Source organism: Delphinapterus leucas, chromosome 20 (assembly GCF_059928025.1).
Source record: "Delphinapterus leucas isolate spDelLeu-1000000601 "Yukka" chromosome 20, BTC_Dleu_Yukka2, whole genome shotgun sequence".
Classification (NCBI taxonomy): Eukaryota; Metazoa; Chordata; class Mammalia; order Artiodactyla; family Monodontidae; genus Delphinapterus; species Delphinapterus leucas.
In genome coordinates, this window is record NC_143148.1 from 30103927 (window position 1) to 30124895 (window position 20969).

At 37.5% G+C, this 20969-nt stretch overlaps 2 protein-coding genes across 10 annotated transcripts in view; one reads left to right on the forward strand and one right to left on the reverse strand.

Moving 5' to 3' along the window:
• The window catches only part of AKTIP (AKT interacting protein), a 54480-nt gene that overhangs the window by 13305 nt on the left and 20206 nt on the right, over window positions 1–20969 (reverse strand). For 2 of the 7 annotated variants that reach the window (XM_089903049.1, XM_089903051.1), the window contains one exon: window positions 4739–4904. In XM_089903049.1, coding sequence (XP_089759175.1) covers window positions 4739–4904 — 166 coding nt within the window. The other 5 variants (XR_016390972.1, XM_089903053.1, XM_089903050.1 and 2 more) reach the window with 5 other exon arrangements.
• RBL2 (RB transcriptional corepressor like 2) overlaps window positions 1–20969 on the forward strand; it is a 51827-nt gene that overhangs the window by 12944 nt on the left and 17914 nt on the right. For all 3 annotated transcript variants that reach the window (XR_016390971.1, XM_022555076.3, XM_089903048.1), the window contains exons 6-16: window positions 687–847; window positions 940–1004; window positions 1955–2141; window positions 10802–10968; window positions 13125–13234; window positions 13950–14053; window positions 15146–15283; window positions 16749–16913; window positions 17432–17543; window positions 20125–20394; window positions 20594–20874. Coding sequence is in view for 2 of the 3 variants with exons in the window: in XM_022555076.3 (XP_022410784.2) it covers window positions 687–847; window positions 940–1004; window positions 1955–2141; window positions 10802–10968; window positions 13125–13234; window positions 13950–14053; window positions 15146–15283; window positions 16749–16913; window positions 17432–17543; window positions 20125–20394; window positions 20594–20874 (1760 nt within the window). In the remaining variant the exon portion in view is untranslated. The remainder of the gene's footprint in view (window positions 1–686; window positions 848–939; window positions 1005–1954; window positions 2142–10801; window positions 10969–13124; window positions 13235–13949; window positions 14054–15145; window positions 15284–16748; window positions 16914–17431; window positions 17544–20124; window positions 20395–20593; window positions 20875–20969) is intronic.

Below are 20969 nucleotides of genomic sequence, written 5' to 3' on the forward strand. Positions count from 1 at the left end.
ATAATACCTTGGTAGGATTCTGAGTGATTGTCAGTTGTGGGGTGGTTACAATTAGAATTTCAGCTTGTCTGAATCTCAAGGTAGATTTTTAAAGTTAGTGGAGTTAATTACTTCAGTTGCTTCTGGTTTGGTAAGTTTAATGTTCTCTGTCCTTTCTTTTATTTCCTTCCTAACTCCCTTTTATATTTCTATATAGCTGCTTCCCTTCATTTTATTCCCTCTTCTTTATTTCTCTTGCATTGAGTCTAGAACAAGGGCTGTAAATTAATATGATAAATACATATAATATAATTAAATCAAAGTATATAAAGAGTGTGTACTTTGAACAGTAATTTTTTTCAAAGTGCTATTTTTTATTTGAATGTAACGCTTATTGGCAAAATTTTATTTTTCTGGTTTTTAGATCTTATAGCAATATACTAAATTATTTTTTTAGTTTTTCTTTTTTAACCATCTCCAGGTAAATAACTGAATAACCGAAATCTTTTGAGCAGTGATACGCTTTACCTCTATTTGCTATTTTTGAATTATATTTAAATAGAGTCAAATTAGGCCCTTACACTATTTCCTGTACACTCATATGCTAACTCAAGTGCTGATTAGACTCTCTATTATTTATATTTTAGTTTATTACAGTTTGGTTTATGGAATGCTACCTGCTATCTCTATGATTTTACCCATCACAGGTCTATCTGAAGATTTTCACGCTAAGGATTCTAAACCTTCTTCCGACCCACCTTGTGTCATTGAGAAACTCTGTTCCTTACATGACGGCCTAGTTTTGGAAGCAAAGGGAATAAAGGAACATTTCTGGAAACCTTATATTAGGAAACTTTATGAAAAAAAGGTTTGTAAGTAGTAAAGAAGTAATTTGAAAATATCTTCTGGGCAAAGACTTGATTTAATACGATGACTTAAGGATCTTTTCTTTCATCATAGCTCCTTAAGGGAAAAGAAGAAAATCTTACTGGTTTTTTAGAACCTGGGAATTTTGGAGAGAGTTTGTGAGTACTTCTGTTATAAACGTACTTTAATGTTTTAAATTATGTACCTAGGAAACCTCAGAGTTTCATGTTTTTGTTTTTTTTTTAATTTATTTAATTTATTTATTTTGGCTGCGTTGGGTCTTCATTGCTGCGTGCGGTTGTGCCGAGCAGGGGATGCTCTTCATTGTGGTGTGCAGGCTTCCCATTGTGGTGACTTCTCTTGTTGCGGAGCATGGGCTCTAGGCGCGCAGGCCTCAGCAGCCGTGGCTTACGGGCTCCAGAGCTCAGGCTCAGTAGTTTTGGTGCACGGGCTTAGTTGCTCCGTGGCATGTGGGATCCTCCCGGACCAGGGCTCGAACCTGTGTCCCCTGCATTGGCAGGCGGATTCTTAACAACTGTGCCACCAAGGAAGCCCGAGTTTCATGTTTTTATTGTTTGTATCCTGGAAATTTAGAATATGTCTTGTGGCAGAATATAGGGATGCAATAAAAAATTCTGTCAACTGTTACTCGAAGCACATGTTTTAGATTTATTGAAAACTGTATGGCCGTTCTTTAAAGCTTTAATAGTTAAGCTTTTGGATCATGATTTTTGAAATAAAGAAATTCTTTTGGAACTACACAGGGGAAGAATGATGATGTGGAAGTACTTAGGTCTTCAAACTTGCCTGGAGCAGCTAAGAAAGATAGTTAGGCTTCTCACCTCTACCTACCAGGCAGCTTGGTACAGGATACCCATCCTGAAATACTGTCACCAAAATATACTTACTGTACAATGCATGAGCATAATGGAGCAGGCTTGCATTTTATACTCCTCAGTTTTTATAATTAACAGTGATCCCACTAAAACTTAACTTTTACAAAATTATTAGAATTTTTAGTAAATGAAAAAAATGAAACAAGTAGCCTAAAACAACTGAAATGGCAGTTCTGTGAGTATACATTTTGCCTATTTTTTTTCCCCTATAGTAAAGCCATCAATAAGGCCTATGAGGAGTATGTTTTATCTGTTGGGAATTTAGATGAGCGGATCTTTCTTGGAGAGGATGCTGAAGAGGAAATTGGGACCCTCTCAAGGTGTTTGAATACTGGTTCAGGAACAGAGACTGCTGAAAGGGTGCAGATGAAAAGCATCTTGCAGCAGCACTTTGACAAGGTGAGTTGAGCCATGCCAGAAGAGTGGAAATACAGGAGCAGACATGCCAGAGGTTCTATTTTATTTTGGTAATTGTGTGTGTAGATGCGTTTTACTTGCTTCCAGTGTGAAAAAGAAAATTCACATCTTAATTCATATCTTAATTGAAAAAGTTATCTCCCAGGAGATAGAAACAACTTAAGTGCCCATCATCGGATGAATGGATAAAGAAGATGTGGCACATATATACAGTGGAATATTACTCAGCCATAAAAAGAAACGAAATTGAGCTATTTGTAATGAGGTGGATGGACCTAGAGTCTGTCATACAGAGTGAAGTAAGTCAGAAAGAGAAAAACAAATACCGTATGCTAACACATATATATGGAATCTAAAATAAAAAGGTTTTGAAGAACCTAGGGGCAGGACAGGAATAAAGACACAGACGTAGAGAATGGACTTGAGGATATGGGGAGGGGGAAGGTTAAGCTGGGACAAAGTGAGAGTGGCATGGACATATATACACTACCAAACATAAAATAGATAGCTAGTGGGAAGCAGCCGCATAGCACAGGGAGATCAGCTCGGTGCTTTTTGACTGCCTGGAGGGGTGGGATAGGGAGGGTGGGAGGGAGGGAGACGCAAGAGGGAAGAGATATGGAAACATATGTATAACTGATTCACTTTGTTATAAAGCAGAAACTAACACACCATTGTAAAGCAATTATACTCCAATAAAGATGTAAAACAAAACAAACAAACAAAAGACACTTTTGGGGCTTCCCTGGTGGCGCAGTGGTTGAGAGCCCGCCTGCCGATGCAGGGGACACGGGTTCGTGCCCCGGTCCGGGAAGATCCCACATGCCGCGGAGCGGCTGGGCCCGTGAGCCATGGCCGCCAAGCCTGCGCGTCTGGAGCCTGTGCTCCGCAACGGGAGAGGCCACAACAGTGAGAGGCCCGTGTACTGCAAAAAAAACAAAACAAACAAAAAAACACTTTTGAGGACCAAAAAAAAAAGTTATCTCTATGTTTACTGTTTTAAATTTTGTCAACCTTGACTTTCAAAATTTTTGGTTAGATCTGGGAAAAAGAATTTAATATAAATGTAAATGAATATATCATGCTGAAGATTGTTGGTTTTGAGAAGGTGGCCAGTAATATACAGCCCATATTGAACATAGTAAGTGTTTAGAAAATGTTGATTGACCCAAATTGGTACCTTCATCTAAGAGACTAGAGAAACTGAGAATCTGTAGTCTTTAAGAAAGTTCTGTTAAACTGAGTTTCAGGATCATATGTATATTTCATGCAGACACTTAGGATGATGGCGACTAGGAGTTTCCCTTCTGTTGTGTGGTGTTCATACAACAGAAAATAAGCACCTTCTGACAGGTGCTTCCAGAGGCAGTGTAGCTAATTCCAAGGGGTAACTCACCTGTAAGACCAGACTTAAGACTGGTTTGCTTTCTCATTCAACAAATATTCTCAAGGTATGCTGTATGTCAGATTGTGTCCTGGACACTGGGGCTATGTCAGTGAACAAAACAGCTATGAATATCCTGGAATTTACTGATGGCTTGGATCTAGGGTGTGAAAAAAAAAGAAAACAGTGATGACTCCAGTTAGGTGAATGGTATAAAAGCTAAAGTCCTTACAAATGCCTAAAAAGTCTTCAGTGATCTAGCCGTGCTACCTCTCTGAATTCATCTCCCACCACTTTCCTCCTCACCCTTTCCACTCATGCCACATTAACCTCCTTTTTCATTCTTCAGATATGCCAAGCATACTCCCAGCTCAAAGCCTTTGCTCTTGCTGTTTTCTCAGCCTAGAGCAAGTTTCTTCAAGATGCTCATGTGGTTTACTTCCTCGCTTCCTTCAGATCTCTGATAACCTGACTACTATATAAAATAATAACCACTAGCATCCTCCCCTACCTCAGGACTTGCTTTCCCCCTTATTTTGCCATTAGTGTTCCTGTTAGCATTTATCAGTGTCTGATGGTTGGTAGGTAGGTAGGTAGAAATAAAGAATTGATTGTCTCAAGATAATAAATACATAGAAAGAGAGAGAAGGAGAGGAAGAGAGGGAGGAAGAGAGGGAGAGAGGAAGAAAGGAAGGAAGGATAGATGGATTGTTTATTATCTGTCTCCCTGCATTAGAATATAAGCTTTATGAGGTCTATGACCAGTGTTGTATTCAGTGCTTGTAGGCATTCCATAAATATTTACTATTGACGTTTATTGAGGGGAAAGAACAAGTCTAGCGGGGAAAAAATCAAGAGTTAGAGTTATGAGCACGTTAAGGGTGAGATGTCTTTTTATATTCTAGTAGAGGAGTTAAATAGGCCATTTAGAGATACAAGACTAGAGCTCACAGCAAAAGTAAGGGCTATATATATATATATATATATATATATATATACCCTTAGGATATATATAGTGTCATTAGGATACAGATGGCTTTTAAAGCCATGGAATTAAGAGAGGTTACCTAGTAGTATGAGTTGATAGACAGTAAAAGAGGTCTAAGAAGTTAAAGAGAGACTCTTCTTGATCAGAATGCACAGGAAGCTTTAAACTAAGAACTTAAACAGGGCTACCAAGAAGCCCCATGCTGACCTTGAGGACTACAGGCAGGAAGTTGTTTGTGGTCGTCGTATGTCATTTCCTTTGTGGAAGTGCTGCTACCTGTGGGCCACGTGGTGAGATGCTGCTGGCTGCTGTTGCTTCTCCTCCCAGCAATGCACTGGTTCATAAACAGGGAAGAAGGTGGCTGTAAGAAAAGCTGTTAAATATAGGGAGAAATCTTCTGAATGTAGTTAATCTACGTAGATCATCTTATTGACCTAAAAAAAATTACAGAATTAATTTCTTTGAAACAAAGTGAAAGTCTTGGCTCTACTCTTGCTTAATTCACAGAGAAAACACATATAGATTTATTTCTGTATGGCAAATTACTGTGTTTTTCTGTATCTCATGAAACTTGAATAGTTCTGTTGCCAGGTAAAATTTTTGCTGGGTGTTTTTACAACTATCTCTAGAATAAGCACATTTAATACATAGGGAAATATAGTCTATCTTGAATAGTAAAAAACTCTTTAGCTGTCTTAACCTTTCAGAGTTCGTTGTAAAAATTAGAAAAGATATTTTATTAGCCTATGTATTTTTTAACATCTTTATTGGAGTATAATTGCTTTACAATGGTGTGTTAGTTTCTGCTGTATAACAAAGTGAATCAATTATACATATACATATGTCCCCATATCTCTTCCCTCTTGCATCTCCCTCCCTCCGACCCTCCCTATCCCACCCATCTAGGTGGTCACAAAGCACCGAGCAGATCTCCGTGTGCAATGCGGCTGCTTCCCACTAGCTATCTATTTTACGTTTGGTAGTAAATATATGTCCATGCCACTCTCTCACTTTGTCCCAGCTTACCCTTCCCCCTTCCCATATCCTCAAGTCCATTCTCTAGTAGGTCTGTGTCTTTATTCCTGTCTTGCCCCTAGGTTCTTCATGACCATTTTCTTTTTTTTTCTTTTCAGATTCCATATATATGTGTTAGCGTACGGTATTTGTTTTTCTCTTTCTGACTACCACTCTGTATGACAGACTCCAGGTCCATCCACCACACTACAAATAACTCAATTTCGTTTCTTTTTATGGCTGAGTAATATTCCATTGTATATATGTGCCACATCTTCTTTATCCATTCATCTGTTAATGGACACTTAGGTTGCTTCCATGTCCTGGCTATTGTAAATAGAGCTGCAATGAACATTTTGGTTCATGACTCTTTTTGAATTATGGTTTTCTCAGGGTATATGCCCAGTAGTGGGATTGCTGGGGCATATGGTAGTTCTATTTTTACTTTTTTAAGGAACCTCCATACTGTTCTTCATAGTGGCTGTATCAATTTATATTCCCACCAACAGTGCAAGAGGGTTCCCTTTTCTCCACACCCTCTCCAGCATTTACTGTTTGTAGATTTTTCGATGGTGGCCATTCTGACCGGTGTAAGATGATATCTCATTGTAGTTTTGACTTGCATTTCTCTAATGATTAATGATGTTCAGCATTCTTTTATGTGTTTGTTGGCAACCTGTATATATTCTTTGGAGAAATGTCTGTATGGTCTACTGCCTATTTTTGGATTGGGTTATTTGTTTTTCTGATATTGAGCTGCATGAGCTGCTTGTACATTTTGGAGATTAGTCCTTTGTCAGTTGCCTCATTTGCAAATATTTTCTCCCATTCTGAGGGTTTTCTTTTCATCTTGTTTATGGTTTCCTTTGCTATGCAAAAGCTTTTAAGTTTCATTAGGTCCTATTTGTTTATTTTTGTTTTCCATTTCTCTAGGAGGTGGGTCAAAGAGGATCTTGCTGTGATTTATGTCATAGAGGGTTCTGCCTATGTTTTCCTCTAAGAGTTTGATAGTTTCTGGCCTTACATTTAGGTCTTTAATCCATTTTGAGCTTATTTTTGTGTATGGTGTTAGGGAGTATACTAATCTCATACCTTTACATGTACCTGTCCAGTTTTCCCAGCACCACTTATTGAAGAGGCTGTCCTTTCTCCTCTGTACATTCCTGCCTCCTTTATCAAAGATAAGGTGACCATATGTGTGTGGGTTTATCTCTGGGCTTTCTATCCTGTTCCATTTATCTATCTTTCTGTTTTTGTGCCAGTACCATACTGTCTTGATTACTGTAGCTTTGTAGTATAGTCTGAAGTCTGGGAGTGTGATTCCTCCAGCTCCATTTTTCTTTCTCAAGATTGCTTTGGTTATTCGGGGTCTTCTGTGTTTCCATACAAATTGTGAAATTTTTTGTTCTAGTTCTGTGAAAATGCCATTGGTAGTTTGATAGGGATTGCATTGAATCTGTAGATTGCTTTGGGTAGTATAGTCATTTTCACAGTGATGAATCTTCCAATCCAAGAACATGGTACATCTCTCCATCTATTTGTATCATCTTTAATTTCTTTCATCAGTGTCTTATAATTTTCTGCATACAGGCCTCTTGTCTCCTTAGGTAGGTTTATTGCTAGATATTTTATTCTTTTTGTTGCAATGGTAAATGGGAGTGTTTTCTTAGTTTCACTTTCAGATTTTTCATCATTAGTGAATAGGATTGCAAGAGATTTCTGTGCATTAGTTTTTGTATCCTGCTACTTTACCAAATTCATTGATTAGCTCTAGTAGTTTTCTGGTGGCATCTTTAGGATTCTCTATGTATAGTATCATGTCATCTGCAAACAATGACCGCTTTACTTCTTCTTTTCCAATTTGGATTCCTTTTATTTCTTTTTCTTCTCTGATTGCTGTGGCTAAAACATCCAAAACTTTGTTGAATAATAGTGGTGAGAGTGTGCAGCCTTGTCTTGTTCCTGATCTTAGTGGAAATGCTTTCAGTTTTTCACCATTGAGGACAATGTTGGCTGTGGATTTGTCATATATGGCCTTTATTATGTTGAGGAAAGTTCCCTCTATGCCTGCTTTCTGGAGGGTTTTTATCATAAATGGGTGTTGAATTTTGTTGAAAGCTTTCTCTGCATTTATTGAGATGTTCATATAGTTTTTCTCCTTCAGTTTGTTAATATGGTGTATCACATTGATTGATTTGCGTATATTGAAGACTCCTTGTATTCCTGGGATAAACCCCACTTGATCATGGTATATGATCCTTTTAATGTGCTGTTGGATTCTGTTTGCTAGTATTTTTTTTAATTTTATTTAATTTATTTGTTTTTGGCTGCATTGGGTCTTTGTTGCCGCGTGCAGGCTTTCTCTAGTTGCAGTGAGCTACTCTTTGTTGCAGTGCACGGGCTTCTCATTGCGGTGGCTTCTCTTATTGTGGAGCACGGTCTCTAGGTGCACCGGCTCAGTAGTTGTGGCTCACGGGCTCAGTAGTTGTGGCGCACGGGCTTAGTTGCTCCGTCATATGTGGGATCTTCCCGGACCAGGGCTCAAACCCGTATCCCCTGCATTGGCAGGTGGACTCTTAACCACTGTGCCACAAGGGAAGCCCTGTTTGCTAGTATTTTGTTGAGGATTTTTGCATCTATGTTCATCAGTGTTATTGGCCTGTAGTTTTCTTTCTTTGTGACATCTTTGTCTGGTTTTGGTATTAGGGTGATGGTGGCCTCGTAGAATGAGTTTGGGAGTGTTCCTCCCTCTGCTATATTTTGGAAGAGTTTGAGAAGGATGGGTGTTAGCTCTTCTCTAAATGATAGAATTTGCCTGTAAAGTCATCTGGTCTTGGGCTTTTGTTTCTTGGAAGATGTTTAATCACAGTTTAAATTTCAGTGCTTGTGATTGGTCTGTTCATATTTTCTATTTTTTCTGGTTCAGTCTCAGAAGGTTGTGCATTTCTAAGAATTTGTCCATTTCTCCAGGTTGTCCTTTTTTTTTTGCGGTACACAGGCTTCTCACTGTTGTGGCCTCTCCCGTTGCGGAGCACAGGCTCCAGACGCACAGGCTCAGAGGCCATGGCTCACGGGCCCAGCCACTCCGTGGCATGTGGGATCCTCCCGGACTGGGGCACGAACCCATGTCCCCTGCATCGGCAGGCGGACTCTTAACCACTACGCCACCAGGGAAGCCCCCAGGTTGTCCATTTTTGGGGCATATAGTTGCTTGTAGTAATCTCTCATGATCCTTTGTATTTCAGCAGTGTCAGTTGTTACTTCTCCTTTTTCATTTCTAATTCTATTGATTTGTGTCTTCTCCCTTTTTTTCTTGATGAGTCTGGCTAATGGTTTATGTATCTTGTTTATCTTCTCAAAGAACCAGCTTTTAGTTTTATTGATCTTTGCTATCGTTTCCTTCATTTCTTTTTCATTTATTTCTGATCTGATCTTTATGATTTCTTTCCTTCTGCTAACTTTGGGTGTTTTTTGTTCTTTCTCTAATTGCTTTAGGTGCACGGTTAGGTTGTTTATTTGAGATGTTTCTTGTTTCTTAAGGTAGGATTGTATTGCTATAAACTTCCCTCTTAGAACTGCTTTTGCTGCATCCCATAGGTTTTGGGCCGTCGTGTTTTCGTTGTCACTTGTTTCTAGGTATTTTTTGATTTCCTCTTTGATTTCTTCAGTGATCTCTTGGATATTAAGTAGTGTATTGTTTAGCCTCCATGTGTTTGTATTTTTTACAGATATTTTCCGGTAATTGATATCTGGTCTTGTAGTGTTGTGGTCGGAAAAGATACTTGATACGATTTCAGTTTTCTTAAATTTATAGCCTATGTATTCATGCTTAAATTCTTGACGTTAAGTTATATCTTTTTCATATTTGTGTTCAAGAATTTCACTTAAACTTATTTCTCTGAAGATCTGTCTGCTTTGGGGGGAAAAACTGTGATAGGTTCTAGTAACTAAAGGTAAAGAAGGGCAAGAAGACTGAAGAAGGCTGTTCTGCATCAGGTTGTATTCTGCATCTAAGAATGTTTGTTTTATCCTCTCTGTGAAGCAAATTTGATTACTTTTTATTTTTTTATAAATTTATTTTATTTATTTATTTTTGGCTGTGTTGGGTCTTCGTTGCTGCGCATGGGCTTTCTCTAGTTGCGGCGAGCTGGGGCTACTCTTTGTTGCATTGTGGGGGCTTCTCATTGTGGTGGCTTCTCTTGTTGTGGAGCATGGACTCTAGGCACATGGGCTTCAGTAGTTGTGGCACATGGGCTCAGCAGTTGTGGCTCACAGGCTCTAGAGCGCAAGCTCAGTAGTTGTGGCGCACGGGCTTAGTTGCTCCACGACATGTGGGATCTTCACGGACCAGGGCTTGAACCCATGTCCCCTGCATTGGCAGGTGGATTCTTAACCACTGCGCCACCAGGACAGTCCAAATTTGATTATTTAGATGAGCTTTTATTAAATCATGGATTTCATTTGGGCCAGATTTATTCTCAGCTTTCCTTTGTCAATCTTTGAGTAATTACAAAAATAGCAGTAGATGGGAATGGTGAAATTCTGTTTGTCAGAGATAGCCTTAATATTTTCATGCTTATGTTTGCCTTCAAGCTCAAGTTTTTGTTTTTTGCGGTACACGGGCCTCTCACTGTTGTGGCCTCTCCCGTTGCAGAGCACAGGCTCCGGACGCGCAGGCTCAGCGGCCGTGGCTCACGGGCCCAGCTTTTCCGTGGCACGTGGGAACTTCCCGTACCGGGGCACGAACCTGTGTCCCCTGCATCGGCACGCGGACTCTCAACCACTGTGCCACCAGGGAAGCCCCAAGCTTAAGTTTTGAAGGAGGAATAATAGGGAACTATGCCTTATCTTAAACATTTAACCTTTTATTTTATTTTTACTTTTTTTGTTTTGGCTGTGCCACACGGTGTGGTTGGTGGGATCTTAGTTCCCTGACCAGGGATTGAACCTAGGCCCTCAGCAGTGAAAGTGTGGAGTCCTAACCACTGGACTGCCAGGGAATTCCCATAAACATTTAACTTTTAAGAGACAGACTTCTTAGTTGTCTAAAGTGCAGATTGTCCTTTCACACAATTTCACATGGATAGTCGTGGCTCTTGGTGGTGTAACATTTAAATTCCAAGAACAATGACAGAAATCACTAATATTTATTGATAATATAAAGTTCTGATTAGCTTGAAATTCCCATTCATGAAGTAATTGAAAGTAGTTTAGGTCTTTTTGACCTAAAATAATGTTCTTTTTCCTCCTCTTTAGTCTAAAGCACTTAGGATCTCTACCCCACTTACTGGTGTGAGGTACATTAAGGGTAACAGCCCTTGTGTGACTCCAGTTTCTACAGCTACACATAGCTTGAGTCGTCTTCACACCATGCTCACAGGCCTCAGGAATGCACCAAGTGAGAAACTGGAACAGATTCTAAGGTTAGTTTGAGCCATTCTTGTCTTCTAAGATTTGGTTGTTGACTGTTTTCCAATTTTCTATTTTAATTTTTCACCCTTTGTGCCTTAATTCACCCATTGATAATTTTATATCAATTGCATGCTCAGTTCTGTTGTTAGTCTTTAGAGGACATAGCAATATAAAACGTATGAATAGAAAATGACCCTTTTTTTCTCAGTATCTTAGTCTTCTTGGGCTGCTATAACGGAATATGGTAGACTGCTTATAAACAACAGAAATAAATTTCTCACAGTTCTAGAGGCTGGAAGTCCAAGATCAGGGTGCTAACGGATTCAGTGTCTGGTGAGGACTGCTTCCTGGTTCATAGATAGTTGTCTTTTGCTGTGTCCTCATGTAGCAGAAGGAGGCAAAGGAGCTCTCTAGGGTCTCCTTTATAAGGGCTCTAATTCCATTCATGAGGACTCCACCCTCATGACCTAATCCCTCCCAAATGCCCCACCTCCATACACCATCACATTGGGGATTAGATTTCAACATATAAATTTGGGGCAGGGGGTAAGGAGGGGGGCAACACAAACATTCAGTCCATAGCTCTCGATTATTTTTTAACATAGTTCAGGAGATAGTAACTAATAACACTAGACACTGTAGAATAAAGCACCAAACTATCTATTACTAGTTGTTCTCTCTTAAGATTTCAGGGAAGCGGGGGATCTGTAAAGATGGGTGTTTGTCAAAGAGCTTCAGGAAGAGGATTGGACCTGAGCAAATTTCTGAAGGGTTGGTCAGATTTGAAAAGATAGCCAGTTAGATTCATAACCAATGTAAAACCACTGTAACTTTCTAAGTTTTATAAAACACCCTTAGCCTGAAAAGGAAGTCAACTACCTTTAGTTCCTTTGATCTGTCTGATACTAGTAGGAATATCAGGAAGCATTAGTGAAAAACACAATAGACTGAATTTCATTACCAGTGCATAATTTTTGGCAAATTTATTTGATTACCTCCAAGACTGCTCCTGTTCCTAAAAATTTATGATTTAATGATGTAGACTCTATAGGAGCCAATTTGATTTCTGGTGATATGGTGTAAGAAAGCTCTGTATAAACATACAATAATTTCCCACTCATAGCTAGACTTATTAAATACCAAGGCTGACTAATTTTCCTGTACATTTTCATGAAGTCTACTTTATTCACAAACTTGATTGTGATTGACACCCAACAGGGTTTGTCTGTATGGCCTCTTCCTAAGTCATATTTCTCAGATGGACCTTGTTTACCTAGAATTCAGAAGCATTTCATAAATACATTTTAGAAGCCTGTCTTAACTGTTATGTCTTCCAGATCTCTTTACAGTCTCTAACTAGGAGTAGCAGCTTCTTTAATCTTAAATAACCATTAGTGGAGTTAAATATTGCCAGTAGCTACTAGGTAAAACCAAAGGGTCCTGTTTTTGTAACCTCTGTGTATGTTCATAAATAAAATTCTGCTTGCATATGATATTCAGTAGCCATCTCTACCAAGATTATAATTGATTATATTTCCTTTATAATTTTCTAAACTTGCTGCATTTTTATAGAGAATATTTATGTTTATGATCGAGATAAAGACATAGTTGTTACAAAAGCCCACATGGTGATCATCTGTATTATGCTTCTGCATTGAACATATATTGCCTTTCTAGTAAAAAAATCAATGAAATAAACTTCATTTTAGAGGAGAAAATGTAGAATGCCAGTAATGATTTATATAAGTTTGTTGTAGTATAGATCATATACCCCTTCACTCTGTTTTTTTCTAGGAGTTCTTAATAAGAGTTGTACTGCCCTCTAGGGAAACAGTTGAGGGCAGTTTTGTTTGTCATCAGTGATTGCAGATGTGTAGGCTAGGTGGGTCATGAACATCAAATAGGCACCGGTCAAAGTTCCTAAACTTAACTGCAGTAAAAGGTACAGCTCCACGAAAGAAATATTTTTGCATTCAAATGGTAATACTAACACCTTTGATAAGGAATTATGGGATCTCCTGGTTTAATAGGGAAGTGTATAGTTTCTCTTTGAAGTATTTTATATTTACAGGTTAAAATTACTCTGAAATTACAGAGTTGTAAATAGTTTATCACTTTGTGACTTGACAAAACCTTTAAATCAGATAATTTCTTCTTATTCTTTTAGGACATGTTCCAGAGATCCAACCCAGGCTATAGCCAACAGATTGAAAGAAATGTATGAAATATATTCTCAGCATTCCCAGCCAGATGAGGATATCAGTAATTGTGCTAAAGGTAAGGCTTAATATTATCTATATTGTTCTCATCTTTGAACTTTAACTACATGCATTCCTTTCTTGGAAACCGAGTCAGAAATATGAAGAAAAAATTTGACTTTAGACTGAGGGCCAGAATATGGATGTCCAATTTTTCTGTCAACCAACTGATTTCTGGGCCATTCTCAATAAGAGAGAAATTTTAGACTGATAACCTTTATTATGTTGGACTTCTGGCACTTTAAAAAAATCTTTGGTTTTCATTTGTAGACTGGATTTTCAGTATAGAACTATAGTGATTCTTCAAAATGATAAGAACAAGGACAGAATATAATAGTTGTTACATGCCCAGACCCATTGGAGTTGTTTGATGTCATGAAGTATGAATACCAAGTAGGAGTGGAATAATAAACCAATTACATATGTCTTAGCATAGAGCTGCTCTATTCAAAATACAAAAAGAAAAAAAACAGTGTGAATCTTGATGGAATGCTATTGCAGTTTTTATGTGCAAACTTCATTTCACAATTTTAGAAAAATTTCAGTGTTACCATGAAGATGAAATTAAGGAATCTTAGGGATGATTGAAATAGCAACTGTAGGAAGTGCATGTATATGAAGTGTTGGGTTGGTTTTTAAATTTTATTCTGCTGTAGGGAATGGGATGGATCCTCATTTCCCCCAGTATTTGTGTTCTTTGCATGTGATTTTTGTGTTTTTTATTATTTATGCAGAAATTGCCAGCAGACATTTTCGTTTTGCAGAGATGCTTTACTATAAAGTGTTAGAATCTGTTATTGAGCAGGAACAAAAAAGACTGGGAGACATGGATTTATCTGTGAGTAAATAGCTAATGTACTGAGCACCACAATAAAATGTAGTTTCCTTTCAGCCCCACCCACCAAAAAAAAAAACCCATTATTGAAAAAATAATACATGGCTTTGAGGGAATAAGATTGGCATCTAAGAAAACTTGGGTTCTGAGTCCTCTTACCTCCAGTCCCCCACTTAGTGTTTCTCATTGCAGCAGTTTCTGTGGGTAGTAAGACTCTGTAGTCAAGGATTAAAACGTTCAGACTTAACCTTAATTGAGGTTTTTAAATAACAGAGTTTTAATTCAAGCCATGTATAGAATAAATTGAGTATTGACTATATAGGAATTTAACATGAACATTCAACCATTGATCTTTGGCTAAGATAATTTTTCTAGATTGTACAAGTGATATTACTTTTAATGACATCAATAAAAATTTTTTAAAAAATAATTTTTAAATAACATTTTAGAGAAAATTGTAAAATTGACAAATAATTGTTCCAACTCCTTGTAACTATTCACACTTCTCTTATTCTATATAAAAATATGGCTGTGTATACAATGGAATGTTACTGAGCCATAAAATAGAGTGAAATTCTGCCATTTGCAGCAACATGGATGGACCTAGAGATTATTATGCTTAGTGAAATAAATCAGACAGAGAAAGAAAAATACAGTATTATATCACTTACATATGGAATCTAAAAACTATGCAAAACAGAAACAGACTCACATATATAGAAAACAAACTTGGGTTATCAAAGGGGAGAGGGAAGGGGGAAGGGGCAAATTAGGCATATGGGATTAACAGATACTAACTACTATGTATAAAAATAGGTAAGCAACAAGGATATATTGTATAACACAGTCAATTATAGCCATTATCTTGTAATAACTTTATTTAGAGTATAATCTGCAGAAATACTGAATCACTAGGCTGTATACCTGAAACTAATATAATATTGTAAATCAACTGTACTTCAATAAAAATATTATATGGCTGTATATGGTTGTAGGAATTTAAAAGGCTGTTTTAGGACAGTTTTTTTTATTTTGAAAACATACAGAAGGGTATATAAAAGTTTCTAAATGTTAAAGCTTTGTTTTTTTTAATAGGGCATTCTGGAACAAGATGCATTCCACAGATCGCTCTTGGCCTGCTGCCTTGAGGTCGTCACTTTTTCTTATAAGCCTCCTGGGAATTTTCCATGTATTACTGAAATATTTGATGTACCACTTTATCATTTTTACAAGGTATTTTTAAAAATCTGAAACTGATGAGGAAATTGTGGATGAGATCCACTTCCTGTGGTTAGCCATCTAATTCATTTTAATATATGAGTACATTTCTTCTATTTTTAATTACATATTTAATAATTTCCACTCTAAATGGGGAGCAGAGAAGAAATAGGAGTCTTAAGAACTATATACTTTCAATGTATTGTATAGACCTATTTTGTGTAAAAGTTTCATATAATTCCTCCTTTTGTCTGATAGTCTTTTAGAATACTTTCATTTTATGAGCTAAGAAGGTTTTAGAAAAGTAGCAAACATATCACTAGCTAATCGTGATAGCAACCTTCTTTTTTTAAAAAAAGTTTTGACTTACTTATTTGGCTGCGTCAGGGCTTAGTTGCGACAACGCGGGATCTTCGTTGCGGCATGCGAGAGCTTTCATTGAGGCGCGCAGGCTCAGTAGTTGTGGTGCACAGGCTTAGTTGCCCTGCGGCACGTGGGATCTTAGTTCCCCAACCAGGGATCAAACCTGCGTCCCCTGCATTGGAAGGCAGATTCTTAACCACTGGACCACCAGGGAAATCCCCACAACCTTCTTTTTTATTTTATGAAAATTAAGTGAAAGTGTCTTTCCAAAAAAAAAAAAAAACAACTCCTTTTCACATACTATATAGAGGCACAGAATTATAGCATTGATTTGGTTTCCCTCTTAATATTGATTTAGTGTATGGATTTAATTCTCCTACGGTAGTCAAAACTAATTTTTATAGTGGCATAAACTGAATGTTCAGAGTTTTTAAATGTGAAATTTTGGGACTTCCCTGGTGGTGCAGTGGTTAAGAATCTGCCTGTGAATGCAGGGGACACGGGTTCGAGCCCCTGGTCCGGGAAGATCCCACCTGCCGCAGAGCAGCTAAGCTGGCAAGCCACAACTACTGAGCCCGCGTGCCACAACTACTGAAGCCTGTGCGCCTAGAGCCTGTGCTCCGCAACAAGAGACGCCACCACGATGAGAAGCCCGTGCGCCACAGTGAAGAGTAACCCCTCCTCACCGCAATTAGAGAAAGCCCATGAGCAGCAACAAAGACCCAATGCAGCCAAAAATAAAATAATAAATATATAAATAAATAAATATGAAATTTTGAGTAATGTTTTTTAATCTCAATAGACAAGGCATGCTTTTTAAAGATTTTTGAAATTTTTAATTTAAAGATTTTTGAAATGTATCACTATACAAAAGATTTTATATAATTCATACATGTAGTTTAAATAATTATTTATAAAGATAGTGAAAGGAAGAGCACCTGTTTCAAAATAGTACTAGTCTTTAAACTTGTAATTTTTGATAAATTGACTTTTTTGTTTCTATAAATATGTAAAAAAACTTAAATAAGTTTACCAATTTTGCTTTTGCACTTGAACAGTTTTTTTTGTTAAAAAATTATTGTTACTAAACAAACCAAGACATTTTTAAAAATTTCAGGTGATAGAAGTATTCATTAGAGCAGAAGATGGCCTTTGTAGAGAGGTGGTAAAACACCTTAATCAGATTGAAGAACAGATCTTGGATCATTTGGCATGGAAACCAGAGTCTCCACTCTGGGACAGAATTAGAGACAATGAAAACAGAGTTCCTACATGTGAAGAGGTTTGTGAAAAGATGTTAACATCTTTCTATGATAAAAGTATATCAATATATAGTCTATTCATAATTCTCTTTCACCGACCACAGTTAAACTTAGCATCTTCCTCATAAGTATGGGAGGGTAATAGCTGGGTTTAATTTGGTACAATCACCCCTATATCTAAGAGGAACCAAGAGTCAGAAATAATTTGTGACTGCCCCAAGGTTTCAGTGACAGAGTAAGAGTTCAGTGTTCTTTCTTGATTTTCTAATCAAGTTTCAATACCTTAAAATGGTTGTCTAATTCTCTAAATCAGTAATGAAGGTTAATTTATATTTAGTATCCAATTATTAGATTTGAATTTTTTAAGCCTGCCAGAATTTTTTTTAACTTCAGTATGAAAGTGGAAAATACAGGGGATTTTATTTAGGTGGAATAACTGATGAGCCAAGATAGTTTTCTTTTGCCTTAGATTATTATTATATTTCTAATTAAAATACTCTTTTGAATAATGGCATTCTGTGTAAACATTCCCTAATAGGTCATGCCACCTCAGAACCTAGAAAGAGCGGATGAAATTTGTATTGCTGGCTCCCCTTTGACTCCCAGAAGGGTGAGTGAAGTTCGTGCTGATGCTGGAGGACTTGGAAGAAGTAAGTTTAAAATATTAAGGGAAGTATTTTGGGGCCTAGCATCTGGAGATTTAAATTCCATCTAAAACTACAAGTGAAGTTAGTAGGGTGTATATAGAAGAAAATATTCTGTACATTATAGTACCACATGGATCACTTTAATGCTTTTGAAAAATATTAAAGAACACAGGAAAATGTGTGAAAAGTCAAGTGTCTTTTAAAATAGATAGAATGCTGTATAGTAATGTGATTCCTATTTATTAAGTGTATCTTTTTTCTATAAGCATGCAAAAGGGCTGAAATGGAAAAACCAAACTATTAATGATTATTGTTGGGTAATAGAATTCTAGGTGATTTCTGTAAATTTTTAAAGATGAATATGTATTACTTTTAAAATCGGAAGAAACAGAAAAATCTTCTTAAAGGTAGAGTGTATGATCTAATTAGGTACAGATGAGCCATTGAGTTAAGAGGACTGAATGGCCTGAGCATGTTACAGCTTTTTTTTTTTTTTTTTTTGGCTGCACCTTGCAGCTTATGGGATCATAGTTCCCTGACCAGCGATTGAACCCGGGTCGTGGAAGTGAAAGCAAGTCCTAACCACTGGACTGCCAGGGAATTCCCAAGCATGTTCAGCTTTGACTCTTGTCAGTTGAGCAGTGCTACCCTGGTTAATACAACAGCATTGCTGGCCCTGAGGTACAGAAAAGGGAAATTTTGCTTTTCATCTGGTTACATTTTAGGCAGTTCTTTATAACATCTGCCAGGTGCAACGTTTAAGTTTACATCAGATAAAACTACTTTTTAAAAAAAGCAATTCTGTAAATCCAGAGAGTTCTAAATCCTTGGATTCCATTAGAAGGACATTCTTGTTTCTAGATCAGCTTTTTAATGTAATTGATAAGCACTGGCTATAGAAGAAAGATCAGTTTTAAAATGAGGAATCACTCTGTGTCAGTGCATACTCAATGAATATGGATGATCTATATGAAAACTTACTCATTTTTGAAAGAGGAGGCATAAAGGCTTAATGGTTTATTTTTCTGCTTATTATCCACTCAGACCCATAGATCTGATAGCTGGTCTTCCTCAGTCCTATTTCTGTAGAGTTTTTCCTTCCCTAATCAATGGATTAGGACTTGACTTTAAACTTCATTTTTTTGTACTTATCACTTCTCCATTTTCATGAGGGCTTTTAATATTTTACGAGATAACGATCATAATTTGAAACACTTTTTTTTTTGGCCATGCCTCGCGGTATGTGGGATCCTAGTTCCCCACCCAGGGATCAAACCTGTGTCCCCTGCGTTGGAAGCATGGAGTCTTAACCACTGGACCGCTAGGGAAGTCCTTGAAACACTTTTAAAAAAATTTTATTGAAGTATAGTTGATTTACAATGTTGTGTTAATTTCTGCTGTATAGCAAAGTGACTCAGTTATACATATTCTTTTTCATAATGGATTATCAAAGGATATTGAATATAGTTCCCTGTGCTATACAATAGGACCTTGTTGTTTATCCAGAGATAATGATCATAATTAATGTATTCTTCCTAACTCTGCAGCTTTGTTCCAAATATAAATCTAGTATGTTTATTTGCTTTTGTATCACCAGGAAATTATAATGTTAAGCCACAGTCTGTCAGAACTGCTCCTGTCAGTCCTCTTATGAGCTCCCTACATAGATTTTAATATTTAAAACCCAGTGATGTGCAGTTTTTACAGCTGGACATGGAAGAGGGAAAGGGTTGCCTCTCAAAAATTCAGACAGTGGTGTGAATACTTAACTATAATGGTTAACAGAGTTTCCGTGTGGGATGTTGAAAAAGCTTTGGAAAAGATGTTATTGGTGTTTGCACAGCACTGTGAATGCAGTGCCGCTGAGCTGTACACTTAACAGCGGGTGAAATGCCAAGTCCTATGCTATACGTATTTTACCACAATTTTAGAAAGCTAGTAATATACCCAGAACCACTGAATTGTACAATTTAAGTGGGTGAAATATGTGTGAATCATATCTCAGTAAAGTTGTTTAAAAAAAAAATAAACTAAGCTTAATTGAATCCAAAACATGTATGTCCATTCTTGCTAAAGAACCGAATTGAATTTTAGTAACTTTCTACATGTAAAAAATGACAAAGATGAAAATGCATAAAACAGGGGGTAAATGCTCCCAGATGATACATAGTAATATCAAATCCATCAAGTCTTATCAAGTAGTATCTTTACAGTGAAATCACATCTTACATGAGTGTTCTGTAGAAATTGGATATGGTAGAAAAATAGAAAATTATTTAAATTGCCCCTCAGTCCTCAGGACCCTGTGGTAGTGGAGGGCAAAGTCTAGTTTGATTTAGCAAAAGGTGGAGTGAAGAAGGGAACACTGTGAGACACATAGAGAAAAATCCTTCCTTTAAATTTTGCTCTTAATAGTATTCAGTTGAATTTTCATTTATTGAATGTAGCTATGATGTGACTCCTGTAATTTTTGTTTTTTGATTATATAGTATTTCAAACACTAATTAGTTGTGAACATCACTTCTAGGATGGAAGTCAGATCTGTCTCCTTGAGTTAAGTGATTTTTTTTTTTTTTAACCCTAGGCATAACGTCTCCAACCACATTATACGATAGGTACAGCTCCCCAACAGCCAGCTCTACCAGAAGGCGGCTATTTGTTGAGAATGATAGCCCCACTGATGGAGGGACACCTGGCCGCATCCCCCCACAGCCTCTAGTCAATGCTGTCCCTGTGCAGAATGTATCTGGGGAAGCTGTTTCTGTCACACCAGTTCCTGGACAGACTTTGGTCACCATGGCAACAGCCACTGTCACAGCCAACAATGGACAAACAGTGACTATTCCTGTACAAGGTAAGGAAGGCAGAGTTGAATATTGCGTTCCTTCTCTGTGGCACTTATTAGAAAGTTACTCGAAATTTGGCTGGAATGATGATATGAGAGAAGAGTGGGGGAAAGGGGTTGGGAGGGGAAATAATTGAAAACCTCTGCCTGGAGAATCTTATAGTATCAACATTTTCTTCATGCTTTTTTTCTCTGAAACAAATTTTAGGCATTGCCAATGAAAATGGAGGAATAACATTCTTCCCAGTCCAAGTCAATGTTGGGGGGCAGGCACAAGCTGTGACTGGCTCCATCCAGCCCCTCAGTGCTCAGGCCCTGGCTGGAAGTTTAAGCTCTCAACAGGTGACAGGAACGACCTTGCAAGTCCCTGGTCAGGTGGCCATTCAACAGATTTCCCCAGGTGGACAACAGCAGAAACAAGGCCTACCTTTAACCAGCAGCAATATTAGACCCAGGAAGACCAGCTCTTTATCGCTTTTCTTTAGAAAGGTAATTTTTCTAAAGAAAAATGTACCCTTACCAGTTCTAGAGCTTGGGAAATACAAGGGTTAGATAAACAAAGTTTGAGATATTTTTGTTTATCT